Here is a 12,111-nt window from a genome sequence, read left to right as displayed (position 1 = left end):
GAGTGCCAACAAAAGAAGCTCGTCAAAGGTAAGGCGTGATTTATATTTTATTTCTGCGTTTTGTGTCGCGCCTGCAGAGTTGAAATATGCTACTCTCTCATTGTTTACTGTTGTGCCATCATCAGATAATAGCATCTTATGCTTTCGCCGAAAAGCCTTTTTGAAATATGACATGTTGGCTGTATTCACAACGAGTGTAGCTTTAATTTGCTCTCCTGCATGTGTAATTTAATGAAAGTTTGATTTTTATAGAAATGTATTTCAATTTGGAGTTCTGCATTTTCCCTGGCTATTGGCCATGTGGGACGTAAGCGTCCCACCTACCCCAGAGAGGATAACAACACATTCTTATTTACAATGACGGCCTAGGAAAAGTGGGTTAACTGCCTTGTTCAGGGGCAGAATGATATTTTTACCTTGTCAGCTCGGGGATTCGATCTTAGCAACCTTTCGGTTACTGTCCCAATGCTCTAACCACTAGGCTACCTGCCGTCCCCCATTAGCCTCTAATGCTAATAGCTAGCTAGCTAATAAATGTACTGAGTAAGAGCAAACGTAGCAGGCTAATACAGCCTGATATTACCAGTGATGGTGTAGACCTAAATCAACATGTTGTTTGTCCAACAGTATCACATGAAGTAGCTAAGATAAAAACACATTTGGCTACATTGAATGTTATAAGGTCCCCTAGGAAACACTTAAACGCTTTTAGTTCCTACCCTGTCACAATAACTCCTCCCTGGCATTTTAATTTGTCGTCATCTCAAACACTGTATTCAAAGTACCCACTATTATATTCTAACTATAGAATTAGGTAATTCTATATCCATGATTCCAACAGTTTTGCTCTAATCCGCAAGTCAAATCAAAATGGCAATATTTGGTTAAAAATAAGTCCTAGATTATTTGTTCATATCACGCAGCCCTACGTGACAGTGTGGAAATTCTCAACTGGGCCGTGGTGTAAAGTAAAAATACTTTCAAGTAAGAGTTAAATTGGTTTTTTGGGGGTCTGTACTTTACTACTTCTTTTTTTACAACTTTTACTTCACTACAGTCCTACAGAAAATACTGCACTTTTTACTCCATACATTTTTCCTGACACCTAAAAGTACTCATTACATTTTGAATGCTTCAGACAGGAAAACGGTCCAACTCACACACTTGTCAAGAGAACATCCCTGGTCAACAACTGCCTCTGACATGGAGGACGCACTAAAACACAAATGCTTTGTTTGTACATTAGGTCTGAGTGTTGGAGTGTGCCCCTGGCTATCCGTAAATACAATTTTAAAAATGGTGCCATCTGGTTTGCTTAATATAAGGAATTTGAAATTATTTTGATACTTAAGTAAATTTATTTCTGATATTTAAGTATATTTAAAACCAAATACTTTTAGACTTACTCAAGTAGTATTCTACTGGGTGACCTTCACTTTTACTTGAGCCATTTTCTATTAACGTATCTTTACTGTTACTCAAGTATGACAATTGGGTACTTTTTCCACAATTGGGTGCAGGAAATGCAGAAATGATAGAAGTGCTTAAATTTGTTTGGTTGAAGTTGAATTTAACAAATCAGAATGGGGTAGAAACTATTAATTGAAATCACTTAAGGAAGCTAAGGACTCTGGGGCCCTGGGACTAAACACCTCCCTCTGCAACTGTATCCTGGACTTTGATGGGCCGCAACCCCGGTACAAAAGAGTAGGCAACAACAAACCTGCCACAGTGATCCTCAACATATGGGCCCCTCAGGGGTGAGTGCTTAGTCCCCTCCTGTACTCCCTGTTCACCCACAGCTGCATGGCCAGGCACGACTCCAACACCATCGTTAGTTTGCCACAACGTTGGTAGGCCTGATCACCGACAACGATGAGACAGCCTATAGGGAGGTGGTCAGAGACCTTGCAGTGTGGTGCCTGGACAACAACCTCTCCCTCAACGTGAGCAAAACAATGGAGATGATCGTGGACTACAGGAAAAGGAGGTGCCGAGCACACCCCCATTCACATAGACAGGGCTGTAGTGGAGGGGATTGATAGCTTTAAGTTCCTTGGTGTCCAAACACACCAAGACATTCTTGAAGAGGGCACGACATCGACTATTCCCCCCCCCCCCAGGAGACTGAAAAGCTTTGGCATGGTCCCCAGATCCTCAAAACGTTCTATAGCTGCACCGTTGAAATCATCCTGACTGTTTGCATCACCGCCTGGTATGTGAACTGCTCTGCAGCCGATCAAACCCCTCTAGGGTATGTGGGATGCTAGCGTCCCACCTGGCCAACATCCAGTGAGATTGCAGAGCTCCAAATTCAAATACAGAAAAACTCATAAAAATTCAGAAAAGATTCAACTATTTTACATAGGATTAAAGATGAACTTCTTGTGAATCCAACCACGGTGTCACATTTAAAAAACATAACTTACAATTATTTGAGAACATAGCCCAGCAGACAAATCATTACAAACAGTAACCAGCCAAGTAGAAGAGTTACACAAGTCAGAAATAGAGATAAAACCTTTGATGATCTTCATATGATCTTCATATGTTTGCACTCAGAAGACATTTATTCAATAAATGTTCATTTTGTTCAATAAAGTCTCATATTATCTGAAAACCTTGCGCGTTTTCTTCAGTAATCCACAGGCTCAAACGCAGTCACAACAGGCAGACAAAAAAAATCCAAATTGTATCCGTAAAGTTCCTAGAAACATGTCAAACGATGTTTATATTCAATCCTCAGGATGTTTTTGGCCTAAATAGTCGATAATATTTCAACCGGACAATAACGTTGTCAATATAAAAGGTAAACAAGAAAGGCACTCTCTCGGTCGTGCGCATGAAAAAGCTCTGTGACACGGCAGGGTCCACTCATTCTGACTGCTCTTACTCCCTAATTTTTCAGAATACAAGCCTGAAACCATTTATAAAGAGTGTTGACATCTAGTGGAAGGCATAGGAACTGCGAGTCCTAAGTCAATGGATACTGTAATGGCATTGAATAGAAAACAAAAAAAAGATAACCTGAGAAATCCATTCAGGAAGTAGGATTTTCACCTGCCAAATCAGTTCTGTTATACTCACATACATTATTTAAAAAATGTTGGAAACTTTAGTGTTTTCTATCCAAATCTACTAATTATATGCATATCCTATCTTCTGGGCCTGAGTAAAAGGCAGTTTAATTTGGGCATTCTTTTCATCCAAAATTACGAATGCTGTCACCTACCCTAGAGAAGTTAAGGCGCTAGAGGGTAGTGCTTACGGCCCAGTATATCACTGGGGCCAAGCTTCCTGCCATCCAAGACCTCCATAACAGGGGGTGTCAAAGGAAAACCCTAAAAATTGTCAAAGACTCCAGCAGCCCAAGTCATAGACTGCCGTGCAGTAGCAGAGAGAACAAGTAGTACCGGAGCAACAAGTCTGGATTCAAAAGGCTCATTAATAGTTTCTACCCCCAAGCCACAAGACTGCTGAACAATTTATAAAATGGCTACCCAGACTATTTGCATCGACTCTGTTTATTTTTATTTTTGCTTATCTGTCGGCCCTAGCCCCAAACTCAGGCTCTGTGTGTAGTTAACCAACCCTCTCTGCCCATTCATCGCCATTTTACCTGTTGTTGTGGTCTTAGCTGATTAGCTGTTGTCTTACCCAGCTCTCCCAATCAACACCTGTGATTGCTTTATGCCTCACTTTGTCTCTCTCAAATGTCAATATACCTTGTATACTGTTGTTTATCATTGTTTTAGTTTACAGCAGAGCCCCTAGTCCCACTCTACATGCCTCAGATTCCTGCTTTCTCCCACCCACCACACATGCGGTGATCTCACCCAGAATAACCAGCACGTCCAGAGATGCAACCTCTTATCACTCAGTGCCTGGGCTTACCTCCACTGTACCCGCACCCCACCATACCCATCTGCACATTATGCCCTGAATCTAATCTACCACGCACAGAAATCTGCTCCTTTTATTCTCTGTCCCCAACGCAATAGACGACCAGTTTTGATAGCCTTTAGCTGTACCCTCATCAAACTACTCCCTCTGTTCCTTGGGTGATGTGGAGGTTAACCCAGGCCCTGCGTGTCCCCAGGCACTCTCATTTGTTGACTTCTGTAATCGAAAAAGCCTTGGTTTCATGCATGTTAACATCAGAAGCCTCAGCCCTAAGTTTGTTTTACTTACTGCTTTAGCACACTCCACCAACCCTGATGTCCTTGCCGTGTCTGAATCCTGGTTTAGGAAGGCCATCAAAAATTCTGAGATTTCCATACCCAACTACAACATTTTCCATCAAGATAAAACTGCCAAAGGGGTGGAGTTGCAATCTACTGCAGAGATAGAACTTTGCAAGCTGTCATACTTTCCAGGTCTATGCCCAAACAGTTCGAGCATCTAATGTTAAAAATAATCCCTCCAGAAATAAGTCTCACTGTTGCCGCTTGATACAGCCCCCCTCATGCTCCCAGCTGTGCCCTGGACACCATATGTGAATTGATTGCCCCCCATCTATCTTCAGAGTTCATACTGTTAGGTGACCTAAACTGGGATATGCTTAACACCCCGGCCGTCCTACAATCTAAGCTAGATGCCCTCAATCGCACACAAAATCATCAAGGAATCTACCAGGTACAACCCTAAATCCGTAAACATGGGCACCCTCATAGATATTATCCTGACCAACTTGTCCTCCAAATACACTGCTGTTTTCAACCAGGATCTCAGCGATCACTGCCTCATTGTCTGCATCAGCTATGGGTCTGCGGCCAAAGACCACCCCTCTTCACTATCAAACGCTCCCTATAACACTTCTGCGAGCAGGCCTTTCTAATCGACCTGGAAGGATAATGACCTCATCCCGTCAGTTGAGGATGCCTGGTCGCTCTTTAAAAGTAATTTCATCACCATCTTAAATAAGCATTTCATAAAATGTAGAACCAGGAACAGATAGAGCCCTTGGTTCACTCCAGACCTGACTGCCCTTGACCAGCACAAAAATATCCTGTAGCGGACTGCAATAGCATCGAATAGCCCCCGCGACATGCAACTATTCAGGGAAGTCAGGAACCAATACACGCAGTCAGTCAAGAAAGCAAAGGCTAGCATTTTCAAACAGAAATTTGCATCCGGTAGCTCGATCTCCAAAACGTTTTGGGACACTAAAGTCCATGGAGAACAAGAGCACCGTCTCCCAGCTGCCCACTGCACTGAGGCTAGGTAACAAGGTCAACACCGATAAATCCATGAGCATCGAAAATTTCAATAAGCATTTCTCTATGGCTGGCCATGCTTCCCTCCTGGCTACTCCAACCCCGGCCAACAGCCCCCTGCCCCCCCGCAGCTACTTGCCCAAGCCTCCCCAGCTTCTCCTTCACCCAAGTCCAGATAGCAGATGTTCTGAAAGAGCTGCAAAACCTGGACCAGTACAAATCTGCTGGGCTAGACAATCTGGACCATCTCTTTCTAAAATTATCTGCCGCCATTGCTGCAACCCCTATTACCAATCTGTTCAACCTCTCTTTCGTATCGTCCGAGATCCCTAAAGATTGGAAAGCTGCCGCCGTCATCCCCCTCTTCAAAGGGGGTGACACTAGACCCAAACTGTTATAGACCTATATCCATCCAGCCCTGCCTCTCTAAAGTCTTCGAAAGCCAAGTTAATAAACAGATCACCGACCATCTCGAATCCCACCGTACCTTCTCCGCTGTGCAATCCGGTTTTCAAGCTGTTCACGAGTGCACCTCAGCCAAGCTCAAGGTACAAAACGATATGATAACCGCCATTGTTAAAAGACAGTACTGCGCAGCCATCTTTATCGACCTGGCCACGGCTTTTGATTCTGTCAATCACCGTATTCTTATCGGCAGACTCAATAGCCTTGGTTTCTCAAATGACTGTCTCGCCTGGTTCACCAACAACTTCGCAGACAGAGTCCAGTGTGTCAAATCAGAGGGCCTGTTGTCCAGACCTCTGGCAGTCTCTATGGGGGTACCACATGGTTCAATTCTCGGGCCGACTCTTTTCTCTGTATATATCAATGATGTCGCTCTTGCTGCGGGTGATTCCCTGATCCACCTCTACGCAGACGACACCATTCTGTATATATCTGGCCCTTCTTCGGACACTGTTAACTAACCTCCAAACGAGTGTTGATGCTATACAACACTCCTTCCGTGGTCTACAACTGCTCTTAACTTCTTATGGCTGGGGGGCAGTATTGAGTAGCTTGGATGAATACGGTGCCCAGAGTAAACTACCTGCTACTCAGGCCCAGAAGCTAAGATATGCATATTATTAGTAGATTTGCATAGAAAACACTCTGAAGTTTCTGAAACTGTTTGAATGATGTCTGTGAGTATAACATAACTCATATGGCAGGCAAAAAACTGAGAAAGAAATCCAACCAGGAAGTGGGAAATCTGAAGTCTTTGCCTATCCAATATACAGTAGAAAATTTGGTCCCATTGCACTTCTTAAGGCTTCCACTAGATGTCAACAGTCTTTTGAACCTTGTTTCAGGCTTCTACAGTGAAGAGGGAGAGAATAAGAGCTGTTTCAATCAGGTATCTGGCAGAAGGCAATGAGCGCAGTCTCGCGCACGCCCGTGAGAGTTAGCTGCGTTCCTTTTCCTTTCTAAAGACAAAGGAATTGTCCGGTTGGAATATTATTTAAGATTTATGATAAAAACATCCTAAAGATAGATTCTATACATCGTTTGACATGTTTCTACAAAATGTAATGGAACTGTCGTCTGAACTAAGTCCCTGCCCCTTGTGAATTGGGATTTGTGAACGAAACGCGAACAAAAAGGAGGTATTTGGACATAAATTATGGACTTAATCGAACAAAAACATTTATTGTGGAAATGCGATTCCTGGTGCATTCTGATGAAGATCAAAGGTAAGTGAATATTTATAATGCTATTTCTGGCTTCTGTTGACTCCACAACATGGCGGGTATCTGTATGGCTTGTTTTGGTCTCTGAGCTCTGTACTCAGATTATTGCTTGGTGTGCTTTTTGCAAAAATCACCGGATGTTTTGGAAGCAAAACATTACTGAACATAACGCGCCAATGTAAACTGCGATTTTTGGGTGTAAATATGAACTTTATCGAACAAAATATACATGTATTGTGTAACATGAAGTCCTATGAGTGTCATCTGATGAAGATCAAAGGTTAGTGATTAATTTTCTCTCTATTTCTGTTTTTTGTGATTCCTCTCTTTGGCCGGAAAAATGGCTGGGTTTTTCTGTGACTAGGTGCTGACCTAACAATCATATGGTTTGCTTTCACTGTAAAGCCTTTTTGAAATCGGACGCTGTGGTGGGATTAACAAGTTTATCTTTAAAATGGTGTATAATGCTTGAATGTTTGAAGAATTTTAATTATGAGATTTCTGTTGTTTGAATTTGGCGCCCTGCACTTTCACTGGCTGTTGTCAAATCGATCCCGTTAACGGGATTTCAGCCGTAAGAAGTTAAACGCTAGTAAAACCAAATGCATTCTTTTCAACCGTTCGCTGCCCGCACCCGCCCACCCGGCTAGCATCACTATCCTGGACAGTTCTGACCTAGAATATGTGGACAACTACAAATACCTAGGTGTCTGGCTAGACCGTAAACTCTCCTTCCAGACTATTATTAAACCAGACACTATTATTAAAAATATTAAACATCTCCAATCCAAAATCTAGAATCGGCTTTCTATTTCACAACAAAGCCTCCTTCACTCACGTCGCCAAACTTACCCTCGTAAAACTGACTGTCCTACCAATCCTCGACTTCAACAATGTCCCAACAATGTCCAAAAAATTGCTTCCAATACTCTACTCAGCAAACTGGATGCATTCTATCACAGTGCCATCCGTTTTGTTACCAAAGCCCCTTATACCACCCACCACCACTGCGACCTGTATGCTCTAGTCGGCTGGCCCTCGCTACATAATCGTCGCCAGACCCACTGGCTCCAGGTCATCTATAAGTCTATGCTAGGTAAAGCGCCACCATATCTCAGCTCACTGGTCACGATAACAGCAGGTATCTCTCACTGGTGATCCCCAAAGCCAACACCTACTTTGGCTGCCTTTCTTTCCAGTTCTCTGCTGCCAGTGACTGGAACGAATGGCCAAAAAAATAAAATTAAAAAATAAAAATTCACTGAAGCTGGGGACTTATATTTCCCTCACCAACTTTAAACATCAGCTATCTGAGCAGCTAACCAATCGGTGCAGTTGTACATAGTCCATCTGTAAAAAGCCAACCCAATCTACCTACCTCATCCCCATATTGTTTTTATTTACTTTTCTGTTCTTTTGCACACCAGTGTCTCTACTGGCACATCATCTGCTCATTTATCACTCCAGTGTTAATTTGCTAAATTGTAATTACTTCGCTATAATGGCCTATTTATTGCCTACCTCCTCACGCCATTTGCACACACTGTATATACTCTTTTTTTCTATTGTGTTATTGACTGTACGGTTGTTTATTCCATGTGTTTATTCCATGTGTAACTCTGTTGTTTGTGTCGCACTGCTCTGCTTTATCTTGTCCAGGTCGCAGTTGTAAATGAGAACTTGTCCTCAACTAGCTTACCTGGTTAAAAAAAAGTGAATTTTGATTCGGTAGAGGTACCCCCTGGATATAGCTTCTTATTGTTATTTGTAGTTAGTTTCTTTTTTACTTTAGCGTATTTAGCAAATATTTAACTTATTATAAAAGTCTTAATATTTAAGTCTATTTTCTTAAAACTGCATTGTTGGTAAAGGGCTTGCAAGCATTTCACGGTAAGGTTTACTACTACACCGGTTGTATTCGGTGCCTGTGACAAATAAAAATTGATTTGACCTGGTGAGAGCCCAAAAAGTTGACCAAATATTTTTGCACAGAAACATGTGAAATACCAACATTTACTATTCATCCCTGTATTCACACCTCTACTCAATAAAACACAATGAATTTAACGTCACACTTTTTACTGTATAATAATAATAAAGAAAATAGCTGATTTGCCTATATCCAAAGAGCTACCTGTGATTGGGCTGGAGGACTGTAGTAAGGAATTTAAATTTTTAAATCAGCATTTTCATTGCCGCAGTAAGGGGAAACACACTAGGCCCATTTGAAACCATCTTCAGCCTGATTGGATGGGAAGAAGGGAAAAAAAGCAGCGGAACTAGCATAGAGCTGGGACAATAAGCCGAAAATGATCGACACCGGCCACTTATCATAGGCATTTTTCTGATATCATTCATTACGATAAGTAGCTTAAATACTAGAGAAATGTGAAGTTTGAAATTAAATGAGTTTGCTAATATGGGTGATCGTTAATGGGACAGTTGATGGCAACAACCATCAAACTAGTAGTAATAGAACTTTAAAAAGGTTTATATAAAAAAAATGGTGCATATTAACCTCTTGAATCTAGGGGGCACTATTTTCATTTTTGGAAAAATAACGTCCCCAAAGTAAACGGCTATTTTGTCAGGACAAGATGCTAGAATATGCATATAATTGACAGCTTAGGATGGAAAACACTCTAAAGTTTCCAAAACTGTAAAAATATTGTCTGTGAGTATAACAGAACTGATATTGCAGGCGAAAGCCTGAGTAAAATCCAAATCAGGAAGGGACTCTTATTTAGAAAGCTCTGCGTTCTTATGCGTCCCTATTGAGCAGTGAATGAGAAACCAGATTCCTTTTTCTATGGCTTCCCTAATGTGTCTAGTGGCACAATACATAGTTTCAAGCTTTTGTTTTGAAAAATGAGCCTGAACGTCAACATTGTGTCAGTGGTCAGCTAACGTCTCTCAGAGTGTTTTGTGCGTAAAGGACAAATGTGGCCATTGTTTCTCTCTATACTACTAAGAAGCCACCAGTCCCGGTTGATATATTATCGAATAGATATTTGAAAAACACCTTGAGGATTGATTATAAACCACGTTTGCCATGTTTCTGTCGATATTATGGAGCTAATTTGGAATATTTTTCGGTTTCTCAGCCAAAACGTGAAGAACAAACGGAGCTATTTCGCCTACAAAAATAATATTTTTGGAAAAAAGGAACATTTGCTATCTAACTGGGAGTGTTGTGAGTGAAAACATCCAAAGCTCAAAGGTAAACGATTTAATTTGATTGCTTTTCTGATTATCGTGACCAGGTTGCCTGCTGCTAGCTAGTCATAATGCTATGCTAGGCTATCGATAAACTTACACAAATGCTTGTCTTGCTTTGGCTGTAAAGCATATTTTCAAAATCTGAGACGACCTGGTGATTAACAAAAGGCTAAGCTGTGTTTCAATATATTTCACTTGTGATTTCAAAAATAGGAATATTTTCTAGTAATATTTATGTCCGTTGTGTTATGCTAATTAGTGTCAGTTGATGATTACGCTCCCGGACCCGGGGTGGGTAGTATCAAGAGGTTTTAACGTTAGAAACTTAACGTTCTAGTTATTGTTTTCACGTCAATTTGGGATTTTTTTTGCCATATCGCCCAGCTCTACTTTGCGGTCCAGATTTGAATTTGAGGACCCTAGATAGTACTCCACAGTACAGTAGAACAGTCCATGTATAAATAACCCTGAGGCCTAGAGTCTAGCCCTTATAAATGCAAAGGCTTGGGCTTAGTTTACTGTGTGCATTTATGAGACACACACACAAACGCACACACAAGGGACAGACCTGGGAAGACGCTGAGGTCGGGGTTCTTGTTGCACCAGTCGGTGGCACAGCACATGGGGTAGATGCCAGTGTCGTCCTTGGTGGAGGGTGCGCAGATGAAGGGGCGGTCACGCGGGATTAGCTCGTTCTCTGGGACACACATGCTGCTCTCGGCGGTGATGCTGCTGCCAGACTTCCTGACGGACACGAAGCACAGGCCGTCCGTGGTGCACGTGGAGTTGAGACATCGCTGGCAGTAACACTGCAAGGCTATAAGAGGGTGGGAGGAGAAAGGAGAGAGCGGGAACATAGAGATTCAGGTAGAAAGAAAGAGAGAGTGGGAGGGAACATGAGGACAAAGGAGAGTTTACCACTTATTTTCTTCCCCACAAAAGGTACTGAACAGAGTGCATGCTATAATACAAGAGCGCAATTTCACTGTGTGTGTGTAGCAGTTACCATAAAAGCAACAAATAAGTAGTTACAGTGCAGCACAGAAAATCCTCAATGCAGTCTGCTACACTAGCCAAAAACAACAAGTCAACAACACGTCAAAACAACGCTAGCCCACTGAGGTAATGTGAGCCACCTCACCACCCACAGTCTCACCTCCCCGTAGTCAGCTTCCTTCCTGCTCAGCCCGTTTGCAGCCAGAACACTTGCAGATGAAACGTGAGATGTCGTCAAGAGCGACCGTGCCAGACTTTCACCTTCTCACAACAACACCAAGAGCTTTGTGCTGGTTTAGACCTACAGATTTACTATGAACCTAGCTGGGTCAGTTTAAGTTGCTTCAACCTCAACCTTTCTCTATCCAGGCTACCTCTCCCTCACTATGGTTACACTTCTTTCTTTCTCTATTTATTCTCTTCCATCTCTATTATTACACTTCTTTCTCCCTCTACGCCAAAGGTTTAGTATAATGGTATGGTTGTGTTGCTATAGCTGAGTGGGTATAACTTGGAGCAGGATGGAGCAGCCAAGGCCTATCACTCTGAGACCTGTAGTAGTTCCAACTTCAAAATGAGACTTTGGGAATTCAAATCTGTTCTCACTTTGCAGCCCTCATTTATACCTGTCGATACAGACAAATTGCTCTTTAAACTCAGCACGGATGCCTGTCAGTTCAAAGCTTTCTAACCACTTGAGGGATTCAGATAGATGCTGAACCAGGTCAGACATACAGACAGCATGCATGGCCAGTCTAAACCGTCAGACCACTACTAGACATTGCGGGATAAATTATTTACTGAACAGTCGTTACGCGAGGTGCCTTCCTATGCTTACAAGGCTGGTTGGTGGTGGTGGCTCCATTGGCAAGTCTGGGGGTAGGGTATCTATAGCTGACTAGGCTACTTCAGTGTGGCTTTTGGCCCCTAGCTCCCCAATAAACACACGCTCGCTATGGCACCTGGCTCACACACTCCCCACCTGGGAGTCA

General features: G+C 42.4%; 1 protein-coding gene across 2 annotated transcripts in view; it reads right to left on the bottom strand.

The window, feature by feature from the left end:
* Positions 1–12,111, bottom strand: part of tgfbr1b (transforming growth factor, beta receptor 1 b) — a 68,700-nt gene that overhangs the window by 28,518 nt on the left and 28,071 nt on the right. For both annotated transcript variants that reach the window (XM_021562716.3, XM_090199631.1), the window contains exon 2: positions 10,692–10,940. In XM_021562716.3, the coding sequence (XP_021418391.1) occupies positions 10,692–10,940 (249 nt within the window). The remainder of the gene's footprint in view (positions 1–10,691; positions 10,941–12,111) is intronic.

Source organism: Oncorhynchus mykiss, chromosome 15, assembly GCF_057628025.1.
Source record: "Oncorhynchus mykiss isolate SJ-2025 chromosome 15, ASM5762802v1, whole genome shotgun sequence".
Classification (NCBI taxonomy): Eukaryota; Metazoa; Chordata; class Actinopteri; order Salmoniformes; family Salmonidae; genus Oncorhynchus; species Oncorhynchus mykiss.
Note: the sequence above shows the minus strand (reverse complement) of the source record. Positions and strands in the feature narration are given on the sequence as shown.